At 39.8% G+C, this 14,929-nt stretch overlaps 2 protein-coding genes across 2 annotated transcripts in view; both read left to right on the top strand.

Annotated features, from left to right (window-relative positions):
- Positions 1 to 978: 978 nt before the first annotated feature.
- LOC103369457 (abl interactor 2-like) lies at positions 979 to 12,301 on the top strand (the record flags this gene model as incomplete). The annotated part of the gene is made up of 6 exons (XM_008298171.1): positions 979 to 1,103; positions 1,655 to 1,978; positions 4,256 to 4,420; positions 5,133 to 5,213; positions 5,317 to 5,499; positions 7,079 to 12,301. Coding segments are annotated over 6 exons (1,054 nt in total), but the record flags the coding sequence as incomplete, so codon positions are not given.
- Positions 12,302 to 13,750: 1,449 nt separating this feature from the next.
- The window catches only part of cnot11 (CCR4-NOT transcription complex, subunit 11), a 7,284-nt gene continuing 6,105 nt past the window's right edge, over positions 13,751 to 14,929 (top strand). Inside the window, exons 1-2 of the mRNA XM_008298168.1 lie at positions 13,751 to 13,912; positions 14,063 to 14,480. Coding sequence (XP_008296390.1) covers positions 14,162 to 14,480 — 319 coding nt within the window. The 5' untranslated portion in view covers positions 13,751 to 13,912; positions 14,063 to 14,161. The remainder of the gene's footprint in view (positions 13,913 to 14,062; positions 14,481 to 14,929) is intronic.

The following is a 14,929-nucleotide window of genomic DNA, read 5'->3' as shown; positions in this document are numbered from 1 at the left end:
AAAGCAACACTTTTGAGGTAATTATTTAGAGCTGCTAGAATGATAACGAAGATGAGAAACAACACAAACAGTTCATATAGTTTCTGTCTCATCGTTTCTCACCTCATCATTGACTGTTGAACTCTATTTTATTGCATTAGAATTAAGTAGTAAATGAAGTAATTGAATATTTAGATTCAGGCTCTTTGTTGTTCTTCCCATCCAACCCCCACCTTCGTCTCTGGAGCCTTCAGCCAATCAGATCGTGTGTCATTGCTTCTGTGCTTTAACGGTAACTGAACTGAATGATGCTGTTTCTCTACAGGCAGCTGACTTCCTGTCTGTTTTTTCATCTTGTTTCCTCCTGCTTTTGCTGTTGTTATTTATTTTCTTTGATCACTCTTTTGATGATTATTAGAAAAAATGAAAATTTCTTATTAGAAAAAGTTTATTTTTATACCTTTTTGCAAGAGAATGCAGGATACTGTACCAAACACAACAAGAGAATCCCTCAGTGGGGAAATTTGCAGCATAAAGTAAGTATAATAATAAAAGTAAACCAAAATGTACATGAGTACTAGTTCTACAAGTGGTATTGCAGGTTTTTTGGATGAACAGAAATACTGATTTTATGACTGCACAGATTGTGCACAGGGTTTTTAAAGTGCAGAATATTCACAATTACCATGAACCATTGGGCCAAAATATAACTATATAATACCTTTCCAGGGTAGGAATGGTAGAAAGAAAATAATAAAGTAATAAAATAAAAGACAGTTCAAGAAAATGAAAACTCTTCTGTAAAAGTATGTTTTCAGAACAGATTTAAAAGACATTAGTGATGAGCTTTAGGACCTTTTTTTGCGGCTAAGGTCTGAAATTGTAGTAAATTCAATGAAACTACATTAAAACTACTTAAACACCAGAGACAAGTTATCGCATAAACTGAACATAAATACAGAGCTTATGGATAACTATGGTCTGTCTGTGTCCCTGCAGCGGCAGCAGCGGAGGCAGCCATCCCAGCAGCAGCAGTCGCAGCAGCAGCAGGGAGAACAGCGGCAGCGGCAGCGTCGGCATTCCCATCGCCGTGCCGACGCCCTCCCCGCCCTCCACCTTCCCAGGTAACGCACGCATGCGTACATACATGTGCATGCAAACTGGTGCCGTGCTGTGTTTAAATTTGACTTTTACGTTGTTTGTATTAACACAGGAAAGAAAAAACTCTGTCGTAGTGAAGCTCAGGAGGATTGTAGCTGGGCTTTATTAGCATTTTATTAAATGTTCAATCCAGTATCAAATATACCAGTCAAATCCACATCAGGTGTAACTTTGGTTGTTTGGAGGTAACTACAGCAATAACTAACCTCCTCCCTGCCTAATTTTTATTTAATTTTAAGTCTCTGCTTTGTGGACATTTCTGAGGCCACAGAACTGAAGTAGAGCACGAAATTTATCAGTAATCGGTCAATAAAAGTGCAGATAATCAGAAAAATTCCCAGTCAGTCACGATAATTAGTCTAACTCTAATTCTGACTAATTACGACCAAGAGGGCCGATCATAGTTGTTGCTGTAACGTTTCAGTGCACAAACATAAATCAAGCTTGAGCTGCACTTTAACCTTCCTTCTTTACTACTTCCTGTTTTCCCTCCTTCCTCTCCTCCTCCCTGAAGTTTCCCCGACTACTGGACCTGCTAGCTCCTCCTCCACAGCTCCTAACTCCTCCCCTTCACCCTCACCGACTCCCTCCTCCTTCTCCTCCTCCTCGTCCACCACCACCCTAACACAACCCAACGCTCCTTTGCCGCCAAACTCACCCTCGCAACACGCCGACTCGTCTCCTCAGCAAAGCTCGCGGCCGAACGCTCCCAACGCCTCCCCGCTCTCTAACCCCTCCCCCAGCGCCGCCGACGTCCAATCAGAACTGTCTCCTCTCCTTCCTCCCGCCCCTCCTCCTCCACTGTCCTCCTCCTCCTCTTCCTCATCACCTGCTGAAGGTGAGTTTCTTCAACACCTCCGTCGCCTGCCAGCCTCACCAGCTCTCCTCCCGTTGTTTCCCTTCATTCAACCTACGTTTTGTAGTTCACAATGTCGGAGTCACGTGTTTCTGTGTTTAATGGTTACTGCTGCAAGAGAAAAACGACTTAGGACTAAAAAATGTGAAGGAATAAGCCTTTATTAGTCCCACTGTGGGAATATCTGCAGTGTTACAGCAGCAAAGATAGTGTAAACGTTTAAGGATTGTAGTGCAAAAGTCAAAAATAGACCAAAACATACACAAGCACGAGTTCTAGAAATAACAGTATTGCACACATCATTGCACAGATTTGTTCATAAGTAGAAAAATAACAATATTGCCCATATTCTAGTATATATGTCTGTGCAGTCTACTGGAATAAATCAACACTTTGGAAAATTCTGTATATTAGCATTCTTGCTGAATCATTAGCGCTGACCTTAACCCTCTAAACCTCGAGCAGTTTCAGTGCTGGTTGGTCTATTTTTCACTGCAGTATACATCAGAAATGCTTTTATTGATCCCCGAGGGGAACCTGCATCTCTATGGAAACAACACGACCACGGCTAGATGAAGACAGAACTTAATAATGTCTTCTATGTATTACAGAAAAGTTAGAATTTAGTGTTTATTTCACAAAAAAAATGACTGGAGTTGACGCACACAGACATTTTCCAGGTGCCCACAGGTGTGAAATGTACTAGAAACAATGGTGGCTCAGCAATACTGTAGATGATTAGCTACTTACATGTTTAATCCTCCTGCGTTAACATATTAAACTAATGGTTTCTCTGTGTGCAGAGGACAGAATTTTTAGTGTTTTATAGAATCTGGTTAGTATTTACTTCTGGGAAATTTTTAGATTTATTTATTTTTGATAGAATCCGTGTTGTGCAAAGTCTGTATTTTTGGCAATTAAAAAAACAAAAAATGTGTATAATAATATTATTTTTTGATGAAGTGTCATTATTTTAAGCTTTGGTTTGTTAAGTTGTTATTTAAAGGAACTCCTCCTCACACATTAGTACTTTACGGACTGGATTTCTGTTTGTTTTTAGCTTCCAGCTTCAATCATTTTAATGATTTTTTTTCAAAAACGGTACGCCTTTTATCTTTAGTGCAGGGGTGTTGAACTCCGGTCCTCGAGGGCTGCAATCCTCCATGGTTTAGATGTTTCCCTCTCCCAACACACCTCATTCAAATGATCAGCTCATCATCAAGCTCTACAGAAGTCTGATAACGATCCTGATCATTAGAATCAGGTGTGTTGGAAGAGGGACACATCTAGAACATGCAGGATTGCGGCCCTCGAGTACCGGAGTTCGACACCCCGGCTTTAGTGGATTATATGTGAGCAGGAAGTTAACTTAAAGATTCACTCAAACTTGCCGTGATAATCTCTTGTCTCCTGCAACAGCAAGAGAACAGGCAGCATTTAACCATATAACAGCTGCAAATGTCGACAACGAAGGCTGTAATTCATTATCCACGGGGAATTATTGTCAAAGTGATGTCTTGTTTTCTTCCACTTATGCGATAGGAGTGTGACCAATCAGGGAGAAATGTGTAGTAAAAGTTTAGACTCAAAGTCAGAAAGCAAACACGGGTCTCTTATGTCACGTCATGTTTCTGACTTCAGACTGAAAAAAAAACATCCTGGAGTTACTAAAACTGGGTCATTTCCAAAAATCTCTCTTTTAGGAGTCCTAAGATGAGATAAGATAAAACTTTATTAATCCCGAAAGACGCTGATGTGTGCGAGCGTAAACATAAATTGTAAGATCAGATAAGATAAGCTGTTATTAATCCCACAGTGGGGAAATGTGCAGCGTTACAGCAGCGAAGCCGAGAGCACAAACATTAAGGAACGTGGTACAGAAATAAAAAAATAAACCAAAATATGCATAAACACTAGTTCTAGAATGAGTTTTACATTAAAAGCTCACTAGTGTGGATGACGCCTGAAGCTCACGAGCCTAAAGAATTAATTTATTCAAACATAAAAAGCTCAGGTTAGCCGTGTCCTTCAGTTCCCAGTGTTGATGCTAAGCTACGCTAACCAGCTGTGAGTGATAATAGTGGATATTTTCATATAATTCTTGATCTTACTGTTGACTTACGCCCTTAAATTCAAAATGTTATTGACGAGCAGCCTGCATTGAAATAAACAAAAGTATTTTAAAAAGTGTGGCACAAGATAATCCGACCAAGACGATGAATAACAACGTTTACTTATAAAGCATCTCTGCTGCTTCAGGTCCCATCGTCCCTCAGTTCTACAGCATGAACCGGCCTCAGCCTCGACAGCAGACTCCTCAGGTGGGGGGTTCGCTGCCGTACCGCCGGCCCCCCTCTGTGACCGGCCAGCCAATCGTAACGCAGAATCAGGTCAACGGCGGCCCCTACTACAACCAGAGCCCAGGTACGTACCGTGAAACACCACGAAAGTCCTCGCTGAGAGCGCAAACTGGTTCATAGTGGATCAAAATTAACTGTTAGCATAATTAAAAAAAAAAAAAAAAGTTCACGCCTGACTGTCTCATTTGTCTGATTTTTTAAAATTGTTAAGTAACATGTGTAAAATCTGGACTCACAAGATGGGTCATGTTGATTTTTGTGCAGTTTTCTTTGCGCCAATCTGTTTGAAGAGCAATAACTTGAGAAATATTGTGGTTAGAGTCCTGAAATGTTGCAGGTTCATTGATCTGACATGTGGTCTTTAATGGTAGAATCCTGCTTTGATAACAGTTATATGATGGTGCACATTTGGTCGGAAAATGTGCATGTTTTTTTCTACTCCAACCATAAAACTTTTACTTTTCACCCTACAAGATAGATTTTTTTCCCCTGGCATTGGCACCAAATATTTAGAATATGGCAGAGGCATACTTTATGAGAAAAGTACACATTTATAGCCAGTATTTGAACATGCATTAAGCAGGTATATAAAAAAAAAAAATCAACATGACCTCACCCCTCTTTGGTACCTTGAACTCCAGGTTTTACTTTATAGTCGACTCAATCAATACTCAACATTCTGTCCAATTGGAGATGGTCAGGTGTGGAGTATCCTTTGAATTGAGGCAGAATGACCCAGTAGTATGTTATTAAACTCTAGCTTTGTGTGTTCACAGCCTCCCCTCCACCTCCGTCCCTCCTCCAGTTCACCCCTCAGCTTCCTCTGATGGGTTTCGTCGCTCGTGTTCAGGAGTCCAGTGAGTAAAACCGCAGCTTTTTTTTTCAATCCTGCATCACAGAAATGTTTCCTTTCATATTATTGTGTCCGCCTCTGTTGGCATAACGTACCTCCGCCTCCAGTTTCAGACGCCCCTCCTCCCCCCCAACCTGCCGCCGAGAGCCAATCAGGGCCCGAGGAGGCCCCGCCCACTCCTGAGCCGCTACAGGACGGACACGAGGAGGAGGACTCGGCCGTGGTGGAGTACAACGACCCGTACGCTGAGGAAGACCCTCCGTGGGCCCCCAGGAGCTACCTGGAGAAAGGTACGCCTCAGGAACACGTGCAAGGTCTACAAGCTCCGCCCCACTTTATTAATCCAGCTGTGATAAACTGATCAACGTATGATTTGTGTTCCTTGGTAGCATCTCTGCCGGACACACTGATTCAGATCCACGTTTTAATTCATTTGGAACTTCCTTGCTTTAAATATTTCTTATCTTCTTGTTGGTTGGCAGCAGATCAGCTCAGAACCAACTTCAGCGGCTGCTTGTTGTTTAATTTCACTCCTTTGATGAGAGTCCATTTATTCTATTTCGGTCCGATTTTAGACATCTGATTTTTGTTTTCGTCTAACAAAAGCCAAAGGTGTCTTAGCCTCGTGTTTGTTGAATCCGACCGCAGCTGTCGCCATCTTTTTGCACACGGTTGCCATGGTTACACGTGTCATTCTGGTGTATTTTGATGAAACAGCAGAATGACTGTGTTTACACGCACCAGTGTTTCTGTGATGAGGTGGTTTTGGTCACATTCAGGATGCGCTGTTTACATGGAGCACAGAGAAATCTGGTGATTCATTTCCCCGTATACACGGTTAATACTAGTATCCTGGTTACTGAGGGCCGCCTGCTAAAATTAAGACGCTTTGGCTGTTAACAGGCTCTGCACAATGAAATTACACTTCTTTTTTTTTTAATTCACCTCATTGACAACAACAGGAGGCAAAAGTGACGAGAAGTTATTAAACAACCGAATCTTTGTTGACATGTGTATATGCGACAGTATCCTGGTTTGTATCAGAATTTCAGACGGCTTAGTTGTTTTTCTCCAAACTGGAAACCCTCCAACAAACAGACATGAAAACAAGATGCTACACAAACCTGATGATGGCGGAAAAACTCAAGTCAGTGACTCTCTTCAGTTCTTCTAGTTCTAATTACAAACTCAGTTTCAAGAGGTGATTTGGTCTCCAGTCAACGCTGCTCATCCAGCATTAGGATTAGCATTAGCACAGCCACACACAGACGCTGATTTACTAAGATCTGGAATACAGCATTTCTGATACAACAAAAGTTTTTCTTCCATTTTTTTTTCTGTTTGTAGCGTGAAAAATGTTCAGCTGACATAAACTTAGCATTTTATAAATGTCAGCTGCTGCCTGCATGTTCCTACGGTTGTTTCTTGTTTAATGTTCAGTAAAATGTAAATGAATTTAGTCCATAAATCTGTATCTTAACGTCACATAGCGTTACTGACAGAGACGGAACTTTACTTAAATACAAGATGTTTAATATTGACTGCAACAAGTCAAACAGATAAACCAGCTTTTACTGATCAGAAGCTGCACTTTCAATGATTTTTTTTTTGGTATTTAGTCGTTATTTTAAAAGCAGCAGCACAGAAAGACCTGAAATGCAGAGAAAGAGAGCAGGACGATGACCAGTTACGCTCTAACCATTACATTAAAACAGTCATCAGTTCGTTTATTGTCCATATTTTACTTTAGGGATTTAATTTGTTGTGGAAAAATGTAAAACTTGTGTTGAACTCTGCTGCACTGCTTCATAAATCACTCAACATGCTGCTCGTCAGTAACACTATTTCGGCGTGTTTGTCGCCCCCCAGTGGTGGCCATCTACGACTACACGGCCGACAAGGAGGACGAGCTGTCGTTTCAGGAAGGAGCCATCATCTACGTGATCAAGAAGAACGAGGACGGCTGGTTCGAGGGCGTGATGAACGCCACCACCGGCCTCTTCCCCGGAAACTACGTGGAGTCCATCATGCACTACGCCGACTGAGGAGAAGCTGCAGCTCGGAAGGGAAAAGCCGACTCGGTTCCACTTTGTTTTGTTTGGCTCCTTTAGATTCTCACTAACAATCAGAGCTTGTGGAGATAAATCAACACTTTGTTAATATGTTTACTGGACAGAGATGCTGTCATCTTGAGGCTTTGCATTTAGGGGTTCTTTGAGTAGGTGGTCTGCACTGCCTCAACGTTAAGCCGGTTAAATGTAAAAACACACAAAAGTTCGTCCGCATCAGGCATTTTATCTACCGCTTGGTATAAATGGGTCAAAGCCTTGTTGTGCTTCATCTTCCTGGTTTAATTCAAGAAAGCAACGACATGCAGCACTTTTGCCACAACCAGTTTTCTCAGATATGCGACAGAAAAAGGAAAGAAAAAGATAAAGACCTGGACGTGTTCTTAATTTAATCTGGTGTGTCAAACATCTCCACACATCCAGGTTTGCACCGTGGTGGTTGTTTTTTGTTTTTTGTTTTATCTTTTATCTTTTTCTGATGTCCTCAGAAGTCGGTACGAACAGTCGACCTTCCAAGTGATGCCGTTTATCCAGCAGCAATATGAAACGTTTATCCAGCCACATAATCTAAACCAACTTAAACAGCAATAACCCCGAGCAAAAGCAATCCTCGTAGGTAATAAATGCTTTTCTATTGCACAAAAAGGGGACGATCTCCCCACAGTCCAACAAAACAATTAGATGGTGACCAGTGTTTCTGTGATTGTACAGAAACATGAAATTTTAAATGTAGTTTTCTTCTGATCACAAGAAATGCGTTGCAGGATCTTGACATGAGTTTAAAGCCGCTCGATGTGCGGTTACATGTCCAGGAATGTCATGGGAAATCACGGAAACGCTGCTGTTCAGAGAATTCAGACAGAAACTGCTAGCAGCTTATTTTGCGTCGACTCGTCAGAATGCGAGCGAAGACTTTTTTGGCCGTGCACGGTTTTGCTATTACAGATGTTTATCCTGAATTGAAACTGAAAACTCGTGGACAAGAGGCAGAAATGGCCGCCGTAGAACACACAGAGTGAAGCTCGTGTGCAGATTGGTGGCGTTTCTGAGTAATCCAACATATTGTGAATTAAAAACATGACTTTACTAAACAGCTATAAATAAAGCAGCTCAAACGGCTGACAGAGAATTACAAACGCTGTCAGAAGCTTTTTGTTTAGTTGTAATTTAGTAGTAATTCGTGGAAAACAAATCCTTCCAGGTTTGTCTCAGAATCTTTTGTGATCAGAAGAAAATGATGCTTTGGAAATATTCCCTCAACTCCTCGTTCGTTTAACCTTTGCCTTAACAGACACCTTCCACCTTCCTGTTTTCTCATCAGCTTTATTATTGTTATTTTCTGTCAGCGAGGTTTAAAAAAAATGATATTAAAATAAACTACAGATGAAGTAAAGGAATAATGAAGCTTGACACTAATCAAACTGCAACAGAAGAAGGAAGCAGGAACGTTTGAAGGTGTGTGAGAGAGTTTTGGTGGTTTGTTGGTTAATCGTGGGACTATGATAAGTTTCCTTACACGTCTTCCTGTTGATGTGTAACTGTGTGAAAAGAAAGTCAAAGGAAGGAAACGGTCAGATCATATTTGACCTTAACACCCACGTGTTGATCAGTGTCGAGGAGAGCCGCCTGTGTGTTCATCAGCTGATAGTTTAAAGATTTTATTGCAAAATGAATGATCTTTACAGGACAGTTGAGGTTATTTAAGGTAGTTTATTATATAATTTACAATAAATCTGTAAAGTTCAGTTCATCTAATTTCAAAGATAAATCAAACAAGCCTCTTATTTAATCTAAAGTTTTCGTTTCATAGAAGTCAGTTAAAACGGTTGAACGCTTATTTACGGTTCACAGAAGTTATATCCTGTCGGCCTTTTTTTGACGCTCCGTCTGGTTCAGTCAACAAAACTTTGGTTTAAAACTAAAGACATCAGCTCGTGTTTGCTAATCGACTGTAAACATTTATATTATCGACACCAGTCAAATCGCAAGGACAGAAAAAACAACACCTCGCTGAGTGTTAGACGACACAAATGCTGATTTGCAGCAGAATCAGGAGCTCTGACGTGTTTTCTCTCCGTGTTTCTGATCCGAACGCAGCACTACAAATGTAAAACACGTTAAAAGCTTAACCGATTGAGTTCTGACAGCTTTTTAAATCTGCAGTAACGATCTTTGTGCGTAGCTGCTGTGTTGTGTTGTTGCACTCTGTGCTACAGAAATGCAGCCAGATTTGTAGACAGACAGCAAAGTGCACAGCTAGAGTCACCAGACGGCTAAATAAGCTGTACAGTCATGTGTTATTGTGATTTCAATGGATTTATTATCGATAGAAACTCAGAAACACTTGATTCCTTTAAGCTATGAACTGTGAATAATCAAACTCATTTTCTTAAACTTTCTCGTTAAAGTGGATCAGAAAGTCGACAGAGAGTCTAAATGATCAGGAGGTGGATGAGGCAGGAGATCATATAAAAGCACTTGTCTCCTGTGCTGTGGGTTTAAGGGTTCTGTTTTTGTAGATTTTAAAGCAATCGAGACCTTAAATGAAAGAGTTGCAGCCTTTCGATTAGTTTGCCGTCCAGCCTGAAAGCTTTAAGTAATGATTGACCTGAAAAAACACAACATAAGCACTTGTTTTTGTTTGTTTTTTTCAAGATATTTCTTCTAGTTTTTGGCTATTTTTATTAAAAAGTGGCTGCAGCAACACTAGAGTTCCCCTCCTGTGGCCTTTAAAATGTGAAACCTCTCAAATGAAAAGCCTGATATTAGCTAAAGCACAACCTAACATATGATCGTATTTGTCACCAGGACCAGACCAGGCTACGATCCTGTGAAGAAAACTGATCAGACGTACTAGAAGTTTCTCCCCAGTCTGACCTCTGAGCCTTTTTATTTTTCTCTCATCGTGGTTTCGTGGTTGCGTAGTCGTGCAGTGAAGTGGACCTGAACGCGTCGCCGGGTGGAGATTCTGGACCTGTTGCCAGTTTTTAAAAGTTTACAGTGTGTTTGCCTGCATGCCTGATATATAACTGACATTTTTACTCACCGCGTTTTCATAGTCTTCATGTTCTTTATTTCTTTTTCTTTTTTTTTAATATATATATATATATATCTATAGTTTCACCGACTTGCTTTATTCTGTCTGTTTGACCAGCTGGAGGTTTGTGATGTTTCTGTGCAGTTGTTGGTTGTGACGGCCCTTTAACGGAAGTCCTGCGTGCTCGGACTTCAGACGGACGCTCAGATGGAGGCGGAGGATGTTTCTGTGCCATATGTGTGTGTGTGTGTTGTGGATGCAGATGTGTGTGTGTGTGTGTGTGTGTGTGAGAACCAAACCTTCCCTCGTCGACTGAAGTGACTCTGGACCTGAGAACAGTGTTCCCTTGTTGTACAGTGTTATTTAAAAGGCATTTTACCACAAAAGCCAGAGTTTGCCAAATGAACGCTCCTGAAGTTTGTCCAGAAACTCACTTCAGTCGTCTCACTGCTTCCTGAGAGGAAAAAGGATATTCTCATTGTTAGAGACATTTCTGAAAGGCTCAGTATGAAACTGTTTTCCATCAGTTTATGTTTTCTAAAAGCATCTTTAGTGACAAAACCACAACTAATACTTATTTTTATTATGAATGAATCTGCTTCATTTGTCAAATACTTTATTATATGTCCAAAAAAAATGACAATAAATTGTTTTAAAAATTGCTTATCTGCCGAGCAGACGTCTTTAAATGATAGTAATTTTATTTATATCCAGTTGTGTCAGCACAAACTGTTACACAGACTGAAGTGAGAACAGAATGATATAATCAGAACCTCTTTGACCCAGTTTTTGTGAAAAACCTTCAGATGAACACTACATATAACAAAAGCAGCACAGAGCCTCTACATAGAACAGAAAAAGTTGTAAATTCAAATTAGAAATTAATAAAAATACAAACAGAATACATGATTTTATTGAAAATGCATAAAAAGCAGCCAAAAGAATTAAGCTGAGCAGTAAAAAAAAACAAAAAAGCCATTAATAATACTTTATTATATGTCCCAACAAATGACTTATTGCTTATTAGAATCTTCCAGATGCCAAATAAACATCTTTAAATAATAGTAATTTTATTTATATCCAGTTGTGTCAGCACAAACTGTTACACAGACTAAAATGAGAACATAATAATACAATTAGAGCCTCTTTTACCCCCTTTGTGAGAAACTTTAGAGCCCAAATGTGAAGGAATGAACACTAAATATAGCAAAAGCAGCACTGAGCCGGTACATAAAACAGATAAAAATGTTAATTCAAATTAAAGACATGAATTAAAATACAAATAGATTGCATGATTGTATTGAAAATGCAACCAGAAGAATTAAGCTGAGCAGTAAAAAAAATTAAAAACGGATCCATAAATAACGACAGACAAACTTCAGAGTGACTGAATCTCTTTGAAAAGAGAAACTTTGGCAAACTCTGGTTTTTGTTCCGCCTGCAATATCCCTTTAAAGTGTGGACTGAGGAATTAGACTATCTGTGAAACGCTGCAGATGGCTTCTCCGAGGCTGATTTTTACCAGGAACCTGCTTCGTCATCCTCCCTGCAAACATTTCATGATGAGAAAAACGCCTCCAATCTGGATCCAAAACCCACAAAGTAAACAAATGAATTGTACTTGAAGTCTATTCAGGTTTGAACTAAACAGAAAACAATCAATCTGTCTGGGAAAGTTTTTACCAGATGGTTGCTGTGTTTTTACCTATAAAATCAAATCTCATATTCCTACTTTTGAAATGCATTGAACAGATGCAAGTCAAACAGAGACTTCACCTGAACGTTTAGCTTTAAGGTGACAGTTTATCAGATTATCAGCCTTTAGATTAGATTATTGTGTTCCCTCCTCCGTCTGCAGGATGTTCCTGGTAGAACATGATGTCCGGAGAAGCGTTCTGCTTTCCAAAGTGAAGTACGACTAAAAGCACATCGCTCTTTTGTAAGAAAGAAGAAAAGTGAAATTACTCAGTAAATGTTTTAACAGCTCTTCTTGTGTTTCTGCTGATTATTTATTCACAGCTTGGATCATTTTGAAAAGGTCGTATTAATACGATGGAGGTTAGAAGGTTTACGACCATAAGAGATGCAAAGACTTTGCACAAAACACAAGCTGAGTTAGAAAGTTAATTAAAGCCTCCGAGTGTTATTCATAATACTTACAAATAATAAAGTCTTAATTTTGTTTTTCACCAGAACCCACTGAGTCCAGTGGTGTTCATGTTATTACATATGTTGGTGTGTTTGTCTGTAATTTTAAGTTAAATCAGACTTTATTTGTATATTGTAGCATCTTTCATACAGGTTAGGAGAAAAAAATGACTGACAACCTCATAACAGTTTAAAAGCAAAAGACTTACACAAAATTAAAAATGTGATTTTAAAATAATTAACAAATTCTCCAGGAATTAATAAATGAGATAAAACTTAGTGAAACAGATACGAGAAGGACAAAAACATGAAGACAGAGCAGAACATTTTAAAATGATAAATAAGGACCATTAACATTAAAACCAAATGATTTATTTTTTTAATGGATAATACACAACATTTATACAGAACTATTGTACTATAGTGAAAAGGAATAAAATTGCAAACAAATAAATGGTACAACAAACGTATTTATTCATTCAACCTTTGTTTAAAGTTCAAATACATTTATCTGTGGAAGCCTCATTTACAATGTCACGTAGTAAGAAAGATAAAAAATATATATAAAATATTAAAATGCAAAGTTAGTAAAATAATTTTTTTTTAAAAAACGTTAGATAGAGCATTTAAGATTTATTTTTAAAATGACAACTAAAAATAAGAGCAGCTTGGTGTAAAATAAGTTAAAATAAATGAATTGCCTGAAGGATGAGTACAGCTGTACGTTGCTACATTGGTTTTTCCAGGTTGCAAGTACACAGTGAGGAAAACTGGATATTTCAAGCTCAGTAAAAAAATAAAAAAAACAGGAAGTGCCTTATAAATAAACGAAGACATTTGTCTGTCACATTTTATATTCATATATATATATATATATTTAAAAACTACACATTTGTACAGTTAATTCACGAAATGTGTAGGGCCCGTTGCTTTTAGCACTTTTTTTATAATTACTTTTTTATTTTAAGTTATAAATAACTTTACATTCAATACGTTTTCCGGTGGTCATTTTATTTTGACAAAGCAGAACACCGCAATGGCGTATGGGTACAGGAAGAAGTTAGTTAGCCAGCTGAGCTAAGCTGTTGCTATTTTCTCGTTCGTTTAACATTAGAAGTTTTGTTTTTTTTTTTTTTTGCTATTTTTTAAAATTGCCACACATAGATAGTGAGTGTGTTCGGTGACCAGATTTCACTTTAAAATGTTTTTAAGACGACATTCCCGTTCGGACCGGAAGTGAACCCCCAAAGCGGAAAACTACTCGACCCACAATGCACCTCGCCGGCAGAGTCAAATCTGAATTTAAACGGCGAGTGAAGCAGACTCACGTTTAACTGTAGCGAAACCACTCGTGTAGAGTTGTGTACTTCGTTCTGCGGGCTTTTGCTGGCTTCGAAGGATTGTTATGTAGTTCCGGAACCGCTCAGTGTGGAAATTTTCACGCACACAGTTGAGTTTTGTTATGACTTGGCTGCTTTTTTTTGGTCAGTTAGCGCCGCTATGCTAGCTAGGCTAACTCTTTGCTAAGCGTTCTTTGGAACTCGCGCGATGACTTTCAGCTGTTAACTTTTTGTTTGTTTGTTTGTTTCCTCTTTAAAGATGGTTTAACTCCGCTGGTTTGTCACAGAGATGGCTTGCCGACTTTAGCAACTGAAAAACACGCAGCTGTGAAACGGTTCGAGTCCAGGTGAGGAGACCATGACGCTCGCCCCGAAGGAGCTGTCCAACCTGCTGAGCATCATCTCGGAGGAGGCTTGCACCAACACCTTCGAGAGCCTCTCCACGCACTTCCACCACTACTTCGGCAAGGCGGAGCACTTCAGGGTGGGCTCGGTGCTGGTCATGCTCCTGCAGCAGCCGGACCTGCTGCCCAGCTCCCCGCAGCGTCTTACCGCCCTCTACCTGCTCTGGGAGATGTACCGCACCGAGCCGCTGGCCGCCAACCCGTTCGCCGCCGTGTTCGCCCACCTGCTGAACCCGGCGCCGGCCGGAGAGGAACCGGAGAAGGTGTTGTCAGGTAGGTCCGAGAGCGCAGAAGAGCTTCTGTCACCCGGAACTGTGTTGGTGAAGTGACAGAAAATCAGCTGCTAGTAAGCTTGGTTAATAATTCATTGTTTTTGCCACGTTTTAATGCAAAAATACCCCCAAAGAGATTCATTTTTTAGATAAATCAATCTGCTTAAGTTGTCAAATACACACATCCACATGACACACACATACTCATACATGTCTTTGCACATGCGCACTTCACACCACTACATACAGCAATAAGTCACTTTGTGTTTCACTTTCTATTTTAAATGCCGTTCTGTGGCCACTTTATATTTAAAAATGTGAATCCGTATTATAAATATCCTCATAAATAAGGCCAGGCAGGCTCTTTGTTCTTTGTTTTTTGCCCTGTACCTTGTTTTTGTGTGTACAAGCCTGACCAGGTACACAACACATTTTACTGCTCACGGCACC

The sequence above is a fragment of the Stegastes partitus genome, unplaced genomic scaffold (genome assembly GCF_000690725.1).
Source record: "Stegastes partitus isolate 25-593 unplaced genomic scaffold, Stegastes_partitus-1.0.2 Scaffold1290, whole genome shotgun sequence".
Lineage (NCBI taxonomy): Eukaryota > Metazoa > Chordata > Actinopteri > Pomacentridae > Stegastes > Stegastes partitus.
This window is presented reverse-complemented; position numbering and strand designations above follow the sequence as displayed.